The following is a 16,368-nucleotide window of genomic DNA, read 5'->3' on the forward strand; positions in this document are numbered from 1 at the left end:
TCTGCACCCCCTTCAGTGCAATCACATCCTTCCTATAATGTGGTGACCAGAACTGCACATACTACTCCAGCTGTGGCCTCACCAAGGTTCTATACAACTCCAACATGACCTCCCTACTTTTGTAATCTATGCCTCGATTGATAAAGGCATGTGTCCCATATGCCTTTTTCACCACCCCACTAACATGCCCCTCTGCCGTCAGAGATCTATGGACACACACGCCAAGGTCCCTTTGTTCCTCAGAACATCCTAGTGTCATGCCGTTCATTGAATACTTCCTTGTCAAATTACTCCTTCCAAAGTGTATCACCTCACACTTTTCAGGGTTAAATTCTATCTGCCACTTATCTGCCCATTTGACCATCCCATCTATATCTTCCTGTAGCCCAAGACACCCAACCTCACTGTTATCCATTTGGCCAATCTTTGTGTCATCCACAAACTTACTAATCCTACCCTCTACATAGTCATCTATGTCGTTTATATAAATGACAAATAATAGGGGACCCAGCACAGATCCCTGTGGTACGCTACTGGGCACTGGCTTCCAGTCACTAAAGCATCCTTCTGTCATCACCCTTTGTCTCTTACAACAAAGCCAATTTTGAATCCACCTTATCAAATTACCCTGTATCTCTCATCTTATGACAATCCTGCCATCCTAGGAATCAGTCTGGTGAACCTTCGCTGCACTCCCTCAATGCAAGTATATCCTTTCTTAGGTAAGGAGACCAAATGGCACACAATTCTCCAGGTGTGATCTCACCAAGGCCCTGTACAGCTGCAGTAAGACATCTTTGCTCCTGCACTCAATTCCTCTTGCAATGAAGGCCAACATACCATTTGCCTTCTTAACTGCTGTGCTGCACCTGAATGTTTTTGTTAGTTTTGTGTAAATCCAAGTAGATAGAACTACCATTAGATTTTACTCCCAGTATCAGAGAAGCCTTCAATAAATTGAAAGTGATTGTGTTTTCAAGCTTCAAGGTACAAAGTAATATTAACGCATAGCTACAGATGTAACAAACAAGGACCTCTTAAAAAACAGAAAACTCCAGGGTGTTCCAAAGAAGATTTCAATAATAGAAATGATCTTTGACAATCATTTAGTATCTGGCATACTCATATTGTTTTATGTGTGGGTAAAATTAAATAAATTAATTAGTCTGGAGTTGATAGTCCTTTTATTGCTAGGAATGATATTGAACCAAAACCAAGTTATTACTTTTTTTTATTCTTTCATGGAATGTGGGCATCACTGGCAAGGCCAACATTTGTTGCCCATTCCTAATTGCCCTTAAGAAAGTGATGGTGAGCTGACTTCTTGAACTGCTATAGTCCATCTGGTACAGGTATACCTGTGCTGTTGGAAAAGGAGTTCCAGCATTTTGATTTTGAAGGAATGGTGATATTAATTCTCAATGTATGTACTTTTAGTCATCAAGATCAGTTAACTAGCTAGTACATGGTTGGGATTAAAGTTCATATATCCCTCATGTCTGATGTAAAAGGCTTTCTATACGCTATTGAAGTGAGTTGTACCAATGTTAATGATGACAATAGAAGCTGGTCACATTATACAAAATGGCAAGTTCACTCATTTTAATTTCATCCTAGTTACTTGGTGAAAAACAGAGCAGGTGGATGGGCAGGGAAAATTAAGACATGGACTCCACATTTGTCATTAACATGAACCTTTATTTTAACAATGGCATAAACTGAATCCTGAGGACGTTTAATCTTGCAACTCTATTAAAAGACGAACCATGTGCAATATGAGATGGGGCATGGAAATTAGGGAGGCATAACAGTGAAGATGGATATTGGGATTATCCAAAGCTTTACATTATTTTGCCTTTTATAGATTTATAGTAAGGAAACATGGGGCCAGATTTTCTTGCCCTGATGTGGAGCAAACCAATGTCAGGCGCCACATACAAAAGTCCCATTCTCATTCCAGTCGCCGGCGTGAAGCTGAGTGGATTGCAAGTTCACATGCAGCAGTCCTGACATTGCTGGTTCCATCGTGGGAATGGGCTTTGTAGAGCACCTGCAATTTTGATGGAGTTGGGCAAGTTTCTGAAGGTAATGTGGTTCATGCCAGCTCAGAGGTGTTTTGAACAATGGAAGAATCCTAGGCTGGAGTCATAAAACTTTTGGCAGGTAAGTTTAGAAGGTATTGACAACTTCACATCATCGTAATGCCATATGATAAGTTAAACATGTTTTTAATGCAATGATTGATGATAAGAACTTGTTCATAAAAGGTAAGGGACCATTAAATTGACTAGGATTGTGAAAGTGGAAAAATCTTAAGATGCATTAGAGTACATTATCCAATGGATAAAAAGCTCTTCTGCATTGAACAAGTGATTTTCAGATTTGACTTTGTCAATTGGCCCCTGTGGCTTAATCTTTTCATTGAATGATAGCCCAGACATCTGTTCCACTGCATAAAGCTTGAACAGATAACTGAGCTCAATCAATGACTTCAAAAACATTAACATATTCAGCTCTGGAGGTTTTGTTCATACGATTGTACATTATGAATCCTTGACTGTTTTCCAAACCTCCCTAATGGATTCAGCTCAGCAAGGGTTGTTGATAAAGCTTTTGCAGGGATTGTGGGTTTGTTTACTTTGACAGTTCTATGATCACTTAAGAGGATAATGTTCTTAGAAGTGGTTTTTGAATGACTGTTTATCTTGACAGTTTTATGAGCATCTCAAAGATGTCCCAATGTTATCATAGGGCTCAAGAGTTGGGAGGCCTCATACTCATCGCCCGAACTGGGCGAATGGAGATGGGCCTTCTAACATAGGCAGGTGGATGCCAAGGTGCTTGAGTTCTGGTACAGGAGGTGGCAGCCCCAACTCTAGCCGTCCCCCACCCTGCAGGGTGAAAATGTGGTGAGCAGGCATGGTCACTTATGAGGCGAGATTGCAATGTCAGGAATTGACCTGACTTCTGATTCCCACCTCAAAGAGCAAATTTTGGCCCACGGTGCCCATATTTAAGAAGGAGTAGATTTGACCCTTATAATTGAAATTAACTACACATTCATACCAGATAATATTTCAAAAACCAAACTAAGTAACAGGGTGAAGGAGCAACTAGCAATGAATAGCAATAGATTTGGGCAGATTATAAAATATCAGATGATGAATATTACTGTGATATAGTTTATAAACAGAAAGATCCTGGGTAGGGAAATCACCAGCTTCAAGCCTGTTAAACTTGGAGGTGACTTTAAAATAAGTAGTACAGTAGAGGCAGAGTTAAGGCTTTGTAGAGAATCTGGGTATATAATATCAGGTTACTACACAATATATTTTCTCTGTTTCAATACCACTGGCCACTCCTGTAAATTGACGGTGCCTTTTCATGTCCAGTATCAAGGCAAATAATAAGATCCAGGACTCCTATCTGACAACTTCTACTCTGTATACCCGCTGCTGAATGTATAATGTACCGCTATATTGCAGACTGAATATTCACTCTTACCAGACTGGGACACAGACTCTGTATTTACTTAAAACAGATGAATGAACAGTAAACATTGTTACAGAGTGAAATGTAAATAATAAAGATGCTATTTTCTTCCTAATGGAATAGATCTATTTTATAATGAGTAATGCAAATCCATTTGCTCCCGTCACATGGTGGATGACACAATGACCTTGGGAAAGGTTTAGAGGAGAGTTATGTAAATGATTCTTTGATTACAACAAGAACTCAAAAAAGTCCTTACTCAGACAGGCTCAAGAAGCCTTCAGAATAACATAGATCGACATAACCTGATGCAAGTTTACTCAATGAAAGGCTGGATTACATGCCTATTGATAGATTATCCCAGTTTGAAAGATTGGGAAGAAATGAGAAGACAAGAGTTTAAAGTAAAAGTAAATATTAAAAGAAAAAACTGGACATTAGGTAGTTTCTTTCCCCAGAGAGTAGTGAGCTTCTAGCTGGTGCAGTGGGCGTTGACACTCTGCATCTCTTCTAAAGGGAAATAGACCAGTTCTTGACTGGGCCTGAGTTTGTATCATATGGAGGGAAAGTGGACTAACTGATAACAGGTAATGGTCTATTTGATCTCTTGGACTGGTTTTGATCATCTTAGAGATGATCATCTGGAAAGAAATTTTCCAAAGTATTTTTTCCCTCATTAGCCCTGGATTTTACTCTGCCTTTTGCCTCTCCAAGGAGATTGCATGGCTTGGGGCACGAGGGTGGGGAAGGCTATGAAGTGGCCACTCATGATGCTTCAGCTATAATGAGTGTTGGGCAGACTCAGTGGACGAGCTTGTCTTCTCCTGCCTGTCATTTCTGTATGTTGTTAAAGTCAGTGCTCTCAACATTCTAATGGAATTGTATGTGCAGGTGGAACTGAGGAAAACATTATACCACCTAACATCAATCAACTGAACTGAAGCTCTTTCTATCAATTGTAATTTAGCCACGTTCGCTGTAGTGGTGCATTCGTGGAGAACTATGGACATCATGGTAAAAGCAAGTCTGTTATATTCACTGAGGATCCACTCCCTTGTTTTTGAAGAGTAGTGAGAGTTCCATTCCTGTGCCCTGTTCTACTTACCATCCCTTTCGGTTTAATAGCAATATTGGCACTGATACCGTACTTCTGCTCCCCAGCAGTTGTTAAATAATTTTTTTGGTTGCTGGACTGGCTGGCTGCTTCACTGCCCTCACATGATTGCTCACTATGAATCAACCCCATTGGCTTTGAGCACTTGCAGCCCTTTTGCTTGCCTTCTTTGCTCCTGACAGCCATGTGGTAACCAGATGGAGTGCATCTTGTCAACTTTGCATTTAATTCTCCCTGCAGAAGCCTTGATCTTTAATTTGTTTTGTTGAATGAAACCCAGTTCTTCACTTAATTAATATTGGGGCTATCCAAGGGCATATTCAATTTATTAACTTCACAATTTTAATTCATTTTGCCAACATTCTCCACAATTTGTTCAAATTATAACCTTTGCCACCCCCCCCAACTAATTTTCAATAACTCCTCACTTTTAGTCCCACCCCCAGCTTTAAGTTGCTTTGTTTTAACATTGTTTTTGTTTCAGGTCTGTCTCCCCTTAGTTAATTTGCAATCTCTGCTTCAGCATCATTTTGCAATATTGCCTTCTGTGTCATCATCATCATGTGTGTTGCATGTTGTCGCCATCCTCATGTCATCCCCATCTGTTTTCATTGCGCCTGTGTCATTGCTGCCTGTCTTCATTGGCGTGCTCGTAATTGCCGTCCGTCATCATTGCACAGCGCACAAAATCACACATCAGCTCCCTTCATGTAACTTAGGGTCCCAATCAGCACCATTGTTAAGGAGAGTGTTTGTACTGTATTCGAGGTAACATCGACTTTTAAAAGAAAAACCCAAAGACATCCAAAGCCAGAGTTTGTTTTTTCACGTGAAAATCTGGATTTAAATTTGATTTAAATTTTGGAATTTCAGGAGTGCCTACTGTGGGTGAGATTTTTAAACATGAGCTAGAAATGCCCAGAAAGTCGGGATAATGTCCGTACTGCTGCAAAGAAAGCAAGAAAAGCCATCAGCCTTGCCGTGAAATTGGATGTTTTAAAAGGTCTTGAGGTTGCAGAAAGAACAGTAAATATTGTAGACTGCTTGGGCTATCCCCTATGTCAGTGAGAACAATCCGTAGTAACAATTACAAAATCAAAGTGCGCAAAATGTCACATCTTTAAGTGCCAGCAGAGTGAGTCCGATTAGAATCAGCATAATAGAGAACGTGGAAAGACACTTGGCAATCTGGATCGAAGGCCAAAATCAGCGCCAGGTGTCTCTTAGTTTGATGGTCGTACAAGAAAAAGCTAAAAGCCTAAAGACGTACAGAATGAGCAGGGTGAGAGTCCTCAGTCAGAAAGTTTCAATGCTAGTTGTGGACGGTTCGAGCATTTGAAGTGGCATTCCTATCTACACAACATTAAAATGTCTGGCAAAACAGTTAGTGCTGATACAGAAGCAGCTAACGAATGCCCTGCCCATTTGAAGAAAGTCATTGAAGAAGGTGGCTACTCACCAAAACAAGTCTTTAATGTTGATGAGCCAGGACTTTTTTGGAAATGTATGCCACAGGTAACGTACATTTCAAAAGGGGAGAAGACAATGCCAGGATTGCCAAAGATTGCCTGACTGTTCTGTTTGGTGGAAACACTGCAGGAGATTTTAAGTTTAAGCCTGTAGTGGTGTACCAGTCTGAGACATCACGGGCATTGAGAGGCTATTCCAAGGAACAACTGCGTATTATTTGATGCTTAAATAAGAAAGCCTGTTTGACGGGACACTGAATGGTTCCCTTTGTATGCCATTCCTGCCTGGAGGCAATATTGCACCAGAGAAAATCTGGCCTTCAAGATATTGTTCCTCTTAGGTAATTGCTCCAAGTCATTCTGTTAGCCTTGAATTGCCTGAAAATGTGAAGATGATTTTCCTGCCACCCTACACGACTTCATTACTACAGCCCATGTATCAGGGAGCAATTGCAGCATTCAAGGCTTACTATCTACATCATACCTTCTCCCAGCTCATCAAGGCAGCAGATGGTGAGAATACACCCTCAGTCAAAGAATTTTAGTGTGGCTACAACATCCTCAAGGCAGCGACAATATCGCTAATTCATAGGATGAAGTCAAGCCGTCGTGTCTGAATGGTGTGGGGCAGAAATTCTGGCCTGGGTGTGTCACTAACTAAGGAGAATGTCATGACGTTATCCTTGATGTTCAGTGTGAAATCATCACCTTGGTAAGGGAGGCTGGCTTTGATGAAGTGGATGGTGCTAATGTGGTGGAATTGCTTGCATCCCATGGAGCAGAATTGTCCAATGAAGGCTTAATGCAGCTACAGTGTGGGGAAGATCGCATTGAAGCACCAACCCCTCGAGTTTTGTGAACAAAATGACTGTCAAGAGTTTTGCCGCTCATAGAAGAGGCAATGAAAATCATCATGGAGGATGACCCAAACAGAAAGTGCAGTTCCAAAGTGAACAGGGGCGATCAATGATATAATTAACTGCTACAGAGAAGCTACTGCTTCTGGCAGAAGCAAAAGAAAACTCCAATAATCCTTGGGTAATTTTTTCCAGTTTGTTGACAATCCTGGCCCTTCATCCCATTAACTCCACCAGGACCTGGCTGTTGCACAGCGCCTTCAATTCAAAACCAAAATCACCCCAACTTCAGTCATTGAGCTTCTCAGAAGAGGACCACCAGGATCTCAAAGCCTTAGGTCATGGCACCATGCAGGCAGCTCAAAGCACCACAGCAGTTTCTTCAAAAGATCTTCCAAATCCAAATGGTAAGAAAAGCGGTGCAACTTGGTCTTCCCACAAGCCAACAGGCCCAGCATTGAGGCTCTAAATCACTCAAAGCCACCTCCACTGAAATGCTTTAGGAATGTCCTCAAAGCATCCCTGCAGAGGTCAAACATCTCCCCAGCCATTGAGCCAGAGTGGAAGCAAATCATCCCTGAACCCAAGGGACTGCCTAAGAAGAGAGAGAGACTGGTGAGCATTATCTAATTTGAATTTATACGGGATTTCTTTTATATTTAGTGATTTATTTTATTTTACAAATTATTTCAGCTAGGGATGCAAAGTGCTGCACATGTATGTTACAGTATTTCAACTTGTACATTGTTTTTTTGTGCGAGAAATGTCCTCTGGAACCTAACTCCAGTTTTAACATTGATTCCTATGGGAACCCACATTTCGCATATTTCACCATAACCCATGTTTCATTTAAGTCGTGATTTCCAGGAACACAACCACAGCTTAAAATGAGGACTTACTGTATTTAATTTTGTTTCTCTCATTCCACATAAGGCTGTTAAATTCCTAAACAACCCATCCTCATTGCATTCATTTTTCTCACCTTAATTTGAGTTACCTATTTATTTCTCTCCCCGTCCTTGATCCTCCTTTCCTTTGACCTCACCACCTATACCCTTTGCACTCTTATTTGATCTCTTCAGATCTCCTAATTTCTCCTCTTCCCCATCCTCTTCCCATCTCTCCCATCCTCTTCTTCTTTTCCCTTGCTATCCTTTTCCCTTAACTGCTTCCCCCTCCTAATCATCAACCCTTCTCTGCAACTTACCCCATCCTCCTCCTCCCCTTTCCCAACTTCTGAGCATACTCGGCCCTCTCCGCATTTTGATTCATCTCTGAACCTCCTCTTCCTTCCTTAAAGTACTTGTGTCACAGTATAGCTACTATTCTTAAATCCAACTCTTGATGACATCCTTTGGTGACTGTCAATTCTTTTTCACAACCTGCACCCACGGCATATCTTTAGTGCTCTTTCCCTGGCCTTGAACTATATTCTACTCCAAACTTTTCACTTTCCTTACTGTCAGCCTCTACCCTGCCCTAACTCGCTCTATATTTTCCCTCCTGCCCCTGTAGCTTCCCTCTTTGCACCATACTTGCTCCCTATCTTTGCAGCCCAACCTCAGCCCTGGTACAACCTTTTAACCCTCCTTAATTTGAAAACTGTATGTAATCTCCATTGCAAGAGTGATTTTGACTCTTGGGTCAAAAGAGTACACCAATCACCCACTTGTCCTGGTGGCGAAGAGATAGCTGTGATTTAGAGGCACCAGTCTCATATACATTGAATTAGTTGATTGCTGAATGGGAGACTGATGAAGCTTATCAAATTAAGCCTGGTCATCATCATGCTGCCCTTGAATGCAACAAGTTAGGTGTAGGGTGTGGGTGAACTGGTCATCAGCAGTTCAGTTGATATTTCTGGATTCCTGCTCCTCATAGCCCAATAAGAGTAATTCTGATCTTACCTTGGCTGAGCTTCTTCACTTTTTTATGCTTCCACAGGATGTGGGCATTGCTGACTAAGCCAGCATTTTTATTGCCCATCTCTGGTTGCTTGTGAGAAGGTGTTTTGTCTGTGGAACTGATTGGTGAATGGGCTGTGCATGTTCTTTTCTAAAAAGTCAACTGGGGTTCTATGAAGCTCATAGGACTCTGATAGGTCATAGGATTCCGATACGCATAGTAGAAAGGGGCCACTGCGTGATACAGTCAGGTGCTTCAACTAGTGAGCATTAGGCCCCTTATAAAATGGTGGCGGCTGTAACAAAGGTGCAATCATGATGGTAAGTACTGCACTACCATTCTAAATGTATGATTACCCCATTTGCATCAGTTAGGACAAGTTAAGATCAGCCTCACAACATGCAACACCATAGGAGATCAACTAATACTTCACTTCACACAGAGTAGAATAAACCACCAGTTGGAAAGCTTTTTTCTGATGGTTCACCTTATACTTCAGAAATGCAGGGATTAATCAAGGATAGCCAACTTCTAATTCTTTAAGGAAAGTTGTGTTTGACAAATTTGAGAAAAGATGACAAATTGGTTAGATAAGGAAAATGCACTAAATTTAGTGCATATGGATTTTCAGGAATCATTCATTATGGGATCTCCCAAGATAGAAATATTCAGTCGCATGGCTGGTATGAGGAAAAAATAGTACTATGGATAAAAAAGTTGATTGATGGGCAGGAAAGAAATGCTATAAAAGAGCTGAACTTTGAAACATGTTTAGTAAAGGTCATTTGTGAAAATCCCATTGCTCAGCTTAAACTGGGGCAGGAGAGAAAGAGAAATTGTGACCCATACCTATAGGCATAGATAGGTTAGCAGACTAGGCAGTTATGTGCAAGATATCAATAATCACTGCAAAGTGTTGAACAATATAAGTAAACTTCAGAGGTTCAAGAACTTAATTCTATGCAAATATGTGTGCCAATAAATAAAGCCATAAAAATAGGGCAACAGTTTTGTGGATTTTACAAATAAGGATTATGTCACAGGTAGAAGTATGGTGTTTCAATTTCACTGGTCAGACCATGCTTGTATACAATTCTGATTACCACATTTCAGAAGGGAGATATTTGCATTTGAGAGTGTGCAAAAAGAGTAACAGGTTTCAAACATAACAGAGTTTAACAGTCTGCTCTCTGGACTATTGAATTGAAGATCTCAAGGTGCAAAAAGTATTAAATGTCATTGTATCAGTTCAATTATTACTGAATTCCAATGGTTTCCATTGATCAAATGAATCCATTTTCAAATGATGACTTTTAGGTCCAAATCTTTCCGTGACCTCTAACCTATTTCTGAAATTTACTTCAGCAGTGTGTTTATGTACCCATCATCAACCTTTCTACTACTGGACTACTTCATATTTCTACTACCTCTGCTCTATCATTAGCAGCCAATGGTCTTTACGCCCCATCCTTTCTCAAATCCTTCCACCTCAACAGTGGCCTTAAAACCTCCCTCTGATACCATGCTCCCCTCTCCTTGGCCATGATTCATTTTGTCTCTGGCTTGGTATTTCCTTTTCCTGGAAAACATGACGAGGAATTATATATTTCATAGGGCTGGGTAGCAGTTATAGTTTGATGTCGAGGTCAACAATCCATTCATCAGCTTCAGCTGATGCAGTGTGAATGGTTGAGATGCCATCAGGATTGAATTTCTCAGGACAGGAGTTCAGTATGTGTGCGATGGTCAGACTTGAATGGCCACAATCACAATTGTTCCTCATGTTCCACTTGTGGAGTGAAAGGCTACATCTTCCCTGACCTGTCCTCAAACAGTTGAGGATTATCCAGATTTTCCATGAGCGGATGAAATCTGGAACCTAACCACTCAGATCACTTACCAGGTTGCAGTTAGTGATGTTTGCAGTCAACCAGGAGGCACACCATTGAGAGATAGTGCTATCAGCTGTCAGTTTGTAGGATCTGGAGTATTCTTTTTTAATTATTATTCATTCACGGGATATAGGCTTCTTTGGCTGGGCCAGCATTTATTGTCCATTCCTAGGTGTCCTTGAAAAGGTGGTGGTGAGCTGCCTTCTTGAACAGCTGCAGTCCATGTGGTATAGTTGAACCCACAGTGCTGTTAGGAAGGGAGTTCCAGGATTTTGACCCAGTGACAGTGAAGGAACAGAGAGATATTTCCAGGTCAGGAAGGTGAGTGACTTAGAGGGGAACTTCCAGGTGGTGGTGTACCCATTTATCTGCTGCCCTTGTCCTTCTAGATGGTGGTGGTCGTGGGTTTAGAAGGTGCTGTCGAAGGTGCTGCAGTGCATCTTGTAGATGGTACACACTGCTGCTACTGTGCGTCGATGGTGGAGGGCGTGAATGTTTGCGGATGTGGTGCCAATCAAGCAGACTGCTTTGTCCTGGATGGTGTCAAGCTTCTTGAGTGTTGTGGGAGCTGCACTCATTGAGGCAAGTGGGAGGAGCAGGAACTATGGAATTTCAGATGGGTGCTGAAAGGGGTTCTTAAGGTTATTAATAGGAACTTTATAACATTATGTTTTGGACTGTCTGTAATTTAAGGTGAAATGGAGTAGTAAAAGGGATGTGACCTGCTTGGTATTCTGCCCGACCACAAGCCTAGGAGGCTTAATTGTTATCGGCCTAAAGGGGATGCAGGTCGACTTACTGGGAAGAAGGTGCAAGACATTCACACCTGTAGACAATGGCAAGAGCAGTTGTGCTGACTGTGCATAGACTAGTTGTTTCCACATCTCACAGGGAAGTGTTAGGAATGTCAGGCTTTATAAACAGTTATACTTTAAAATTTTAGATCAAAGACAAATAGAGTTGGGGGTCCAGAAGATAGCTAATCAGCATTTCCATCTGGATACAAGGCCCATGTGATTCATGTTGTCATGGAGATGGACTTTGGGAAGGGGAAAGTCTATAGAGAGTCACTGTAATATTAGGTTATAGGATTTCTAAGATATCACAGAGCTTCATAGACACAAGTCAGTCTGCAAGAATCTGAGAGGCAGAGAGCAAGGGATAGAGGCAGCAAATCCTGTACCTGAAACAGTGAAAATGTTGACTCTATTGTTCACCATGTAGAATTTGGGTGGGAACTTATGCTCATACTGAAGCATTTGAGTTTGTGAGGATTTAAAGGTGGCTGGAAGATTCACCTAACTTGGGCTAGAGGAAAGGAAACTCCAGGGCAACCCTCAAAATGAGAGTCAGTTTGGAATTAGAAGTTTCCTGACTGGGAAAGGAAAAGAAATTAAGCAAGCCATCAAGAGCTAAGAATAACGTCAGACTGGATCTGGGAGAACCAAGTGTCCACTTAAGGGATCGAAAAGTATAACTGTGGCATGGGATTTTCAGTTGCATTAAAAGTTAAATGGGGAATTCTCATCTGCAATTTAGAGTATAAGTTGCCTACTTAATAATTGCCTGCTGAACACAATGTGACTTTTAGATTGTTAGTTACAGTAAAAGTCTTAAAACTTGAAATCTTGTTGTGTGATCCTTTCAGTTGGCCATTGGAAACTCAAATCTTTTTAGAAGTTATCGGTCTCTACAGGGATCATAACAATAATGTATGTTGTTGTGAATAAAGTGAACTCAGTTATGCCAGTAAAATAATATCAACAGTAATTGAAATTAGTGAAAAGAAGATTTAAAACAAATCTTAGAAAAAAAGTGCCTTACTTAAAGAATAAATGTTTGGAATGATCCACCAGGTAGAATCAAAGATATTAGAGAAAGTCAAGATGCAGATTGATTGAAGGCTGATCAGTTAAAATACTAGAGAACATAAAATTTGCATATAAGGCAAAAATCCATTCTATACTAGCTGGACTATACCCCTACAGGTTTTAAAGCCCACTTGCTATTCTGTTGGTTGCATGAGCCAAAAAGCTTTTCTTGCCCTTGATGCTTTCTCATGTTATAACTCATACTCCCAATCCTTTCCTTTCAGTGATCCATAATAGGATAATCTGGTAAGCTTTAACCCATTATTGTAAAACACCAAACTTAACAGAATGGCAAATTAATTTTATAACCTCTGTGAAATAGAAGATGATGAGCATGAAATTTTGAAGGGTTGTGCCATTTTCCTGCTATAATTTTGGTGCAAGAGTTGTGGAAATCCTGCAGTGTAAATGCTGGTAATTTACGGTTGATCACATTCATTGCTATAAATATTGGAGTTTTGTTAGTCATTAAAATATGGGTATTCAATGGGGATCAAAAAGCTGATATAATGCTGTTCCTTTCTTGCCAAAATGATCTCTCATTCCTACAAAGTAGTCTTCTTCTTTCATATCTCCACTGCTAAGTGTAGACTAGCTAATTAATGCCAAAGTGAAATAACCATAATAAAATAAAAGGCGATAACTAGCATGCACAAGTGCAGTAGCTGTACTCATTTTTAATGAAACTACATTTCTTAGACATTTACTTAGTTGATTCCCAGATAGTGGTTGGATGAAATGGTCTCTACTGTTTCCGAAGTGTACAGAATTTGGATGTTGTACCCCTGTTTTCCACATGCTTTCTGGTGTGGAATTCAAAGCTATAATGAATTTATTCTAAATAGGGAGACTGGCACTTTATTTCTGGAAAATGATTTTCCATTAGTATGAATTTACAAACAAATCAGACTGCCTTGTATAAACTAATCAAAGCAGTAACACTGCACACTGTACCTGGTTAAAAGAAATAGGTTACAGCCCTATAGCAATGAAGTACTGTAGAAAAGATTTAAATGGTAAATTTAGCAGCAAAATAGCAATACCTGTTCAGGCTTCAAACCAGGAGGAACCCAGGCATATTCCTCTAAAGCACAGCCAGAATCATCATCGGATGTGGAATTCCTCTGAAAATCATACATAAGTTTGTTCACAGTCTTCTCCATTTCTAAAGGCATCACTGTCACTATGTGTTCTTCACGTGGGCACTTGCAGTGAAGACAGATCTTTCTGTGAAAAGTAAAATAGCCATTTGTAAGCTCACCGCAGTAGGGAAACTACTGAAATGATCACTGTCAAGCTGCAAGCTTGGATACTTAACTATAAACACATACTTGGCAATCAGCCTCTGGCAGTAGCTGACAGCATTCAAGCCAGTTTTATATTCTTGCATGTGTGCCTTTTGTGGTTTATAGCCCTATATATGTTGCACAACCTAGGAAGGTCAGGGGCTCTAAGGCTAGTCAGGTTGTTAAAGCTGTCAGAGCTAAGTTGGTTCTGCTGTCAGGGAAACAGGCTGCCAGGAACAATCAATTCAATTAGCAAAACACTGAATAGCTAGTCTAACTACAAATGCAAAGTGGCTTGCTATTGCAATGCATGAATCAAGTGAGAAAAATCACAAAGGTCTAAGATTTCTAAACTGACACCCTGCTGGAATAGACATGTTCAATGCTGTTCAATTTCAAAACTGTGCTCTTCATAACTGTTTAAACAATGTAAAAAGTTAGCTAGTCCTATGGTTTACTAATGAATATTTGATCGACCAATTTTGAATAAATACAGGTACTTATGGTAGATTTGTCAAAGTTTAGGAAAGCAAACTGCGAGAAGAAGATGTTTTCCTGCTTTAATGCTGCTTTTATTAGATGTCTTCATAGAAGGGAATAGTTTATCTTAGACCATGGACTTATGCCAGATTTTCCCAATTTCCTGCTATTCATTAGATCAAGAATGCATATAGACCTAAACAGACAATGGCATCTGGTTTACATCCACTCAGCATGGGGACTCATTTTAGCACGCAGTTCCTGCCTTTTGAAAAACAGAACCCAGTTAAAAAGTTTAATTATCAAAACTAATTAAAACCCTTAAAGTACTAGTCACATCATCTGTTATTGCTAACAGTAGAGTTCTTTTTTTGGCAGGATAAGGGTTAAGATGACAGTTGCTAAAGGAAAGTTTTACAGCTGTGCAGGCATGAACACTTCAGATTGATTTCAAATTGTAGCAAGAATGTAAAAACAATTGTATGTGCTTTTTAAAACTAAGTCTTTGCAACAAACTCTTTGAAAGTATTGGAATAAGATAAATTGCTTTCAATATGCAAAGAATGTTATTTAAACTTATTTTACATAGTTATAGAAATATTTGGAAATAATATTTAAAACCTGCATTTGGAAGCCAAAGAAAAATCAACAATGCATGCTTAAAAACTATTTTAAAGCTCGAAAAGGCATCAAGTGCTCTGAGTTAAATTATTGTCTAATTGTGGCTAGTTAAACAACTCAGAATTTAATGTATTCTATTATATACAATACCTTACCTTAAAGTATGCTATTAAATTATATAGTAATTGGTAATGAGGTATAAGAATATAATTTTAAATAAATTATGACATCAAAGTCAAATCAACCCAGTTATAAAACAAATTTTGGCCAACAGCTACATGCTTCTAATATAGTAGAGGGATATTGAACAGTAGATTTTTTTGCAAGTTGGGGCACCCTATTTTGCTACAAAAAGAGAAAAACATTTCCCATCCCTGAAAATGATTATATTATATAGCACACAGCTATCAAATATACTGTTTATAGGAATGTACAGTCAGTCCCAATGTAAATACTCAAGCACTAAGCCAGTTAACTATTATAGCTGCCAAAAAGTTTGATAATCTAGCTGAAGAACTTTCAATTGCTGTTGAAAATGTCAGAATGTAACAACAGGGAAGAATTCAACTGCACTATCAAGCCTCTCAAATGTGAATGTACACAGTAATTGAGCTGGCAAACACATATTGATTGGGAAGGACAGCCCCTGTGCAAGCAAAGGTGGCAGGAATCTTAGCAATGTCTCATGCACAACAGGGTAATAATTAGCCATCATTACAACCATTTCCCAGGCGGAAAATGGAGGTCTGGATTTTATGGGGTGGCATGGTCCCTGCCCCCCAGCTAAAAATTCAGTAAGGCAGCCACCCATGGGAAGAACAGCTGCCTTGCTGTTATTCAACGGCCAAGCTATTAATAGGCTGGAGGCAGGATTTCTGCCCCTCAGGGACAGGAAGTCCAACCTCAGAGACCAATCGAATTGCGAGCAGCTCTGTAATCCCAGCATTGCCAGGTGAGGGCTATGGCCACTTTTGGGACTACTAGCAGCCCCCAGTGGAGATCATTACTGAAGCTGGAGAGTAAGGTAAGTGGGTGTGGGGGGTTTGCTGGGGTCAGGCTGGCAGTCCCAGGTGAGGGAGGGTAAAGGGCTAGGTTTGAGAGGCCAAGGGGTTTGACTAGGAAAGGCTGGGCGGGGACGTTGCGGGGAGTGTGATCTGGTGAGTGTTGGGGGAGGGCCTCTGATAGACACAGGAAGCTCACAAAGGAGGTTCCTCCCCCCAACTTGCTCAACACCAGCTCATGGAGCTAAAGCTGCTGAGGTACCCACTTGGTGTGGGCTTCCCCCTGCTGTAAGTAAAATAGTGGCAGGAGTGGGATAAGGCCCTTAAGTGGCCACATAAGGGCTGAAATAGGCCCAAAGGTGGGTGGGCTGCCAGATGAC

General features: G+C 40.5%; 1 protein-coding gene across 6 annotated transcripts in view; it reads right to left on the reverse strand.

Moving 5' to 3' along the window:
• Positions 1-16,368, reverse strand: part of prickle2b (prickle homolog 2b) — a 164,848-nt gene that overhangs the window by 59,835 nt on the left and 88,645 nt on the right. For 3 of the 6 annotated variants that reach the window (XM_041192669.1, XM_041192672.1, XM_041192671.1), the window contains exon 2: positions 13,644-13,827. In XM_041192669.1, coding sequence (XP_041048603.1) covers positions 13,644-13,775 — 132 coding nt within the window. In that variant the 5' untranslated portion in view covers positions 13,776-13,827. The other 3 variants (XM_041192673.1, XM_041192674.1, XM_041192670.1) reach the window with 3 other exon arrangements.

Source organism: Carcharodon carcharias, chromosome 7 (genome assembly GCF_017639515.1).
Source record: "Carcharodon carcharias isolate sCarCar2 chromosome 7, sCarCar2.pri, whole genome shotgun sequence".
NCBI classification, from domain to species: domain Eukaryota; kingdom Metazoa; phylum Chordata; class Chondrichthyes; order Lamniformes; family Lamnidae; genus Carcharodon; species Carcharodon carcharias.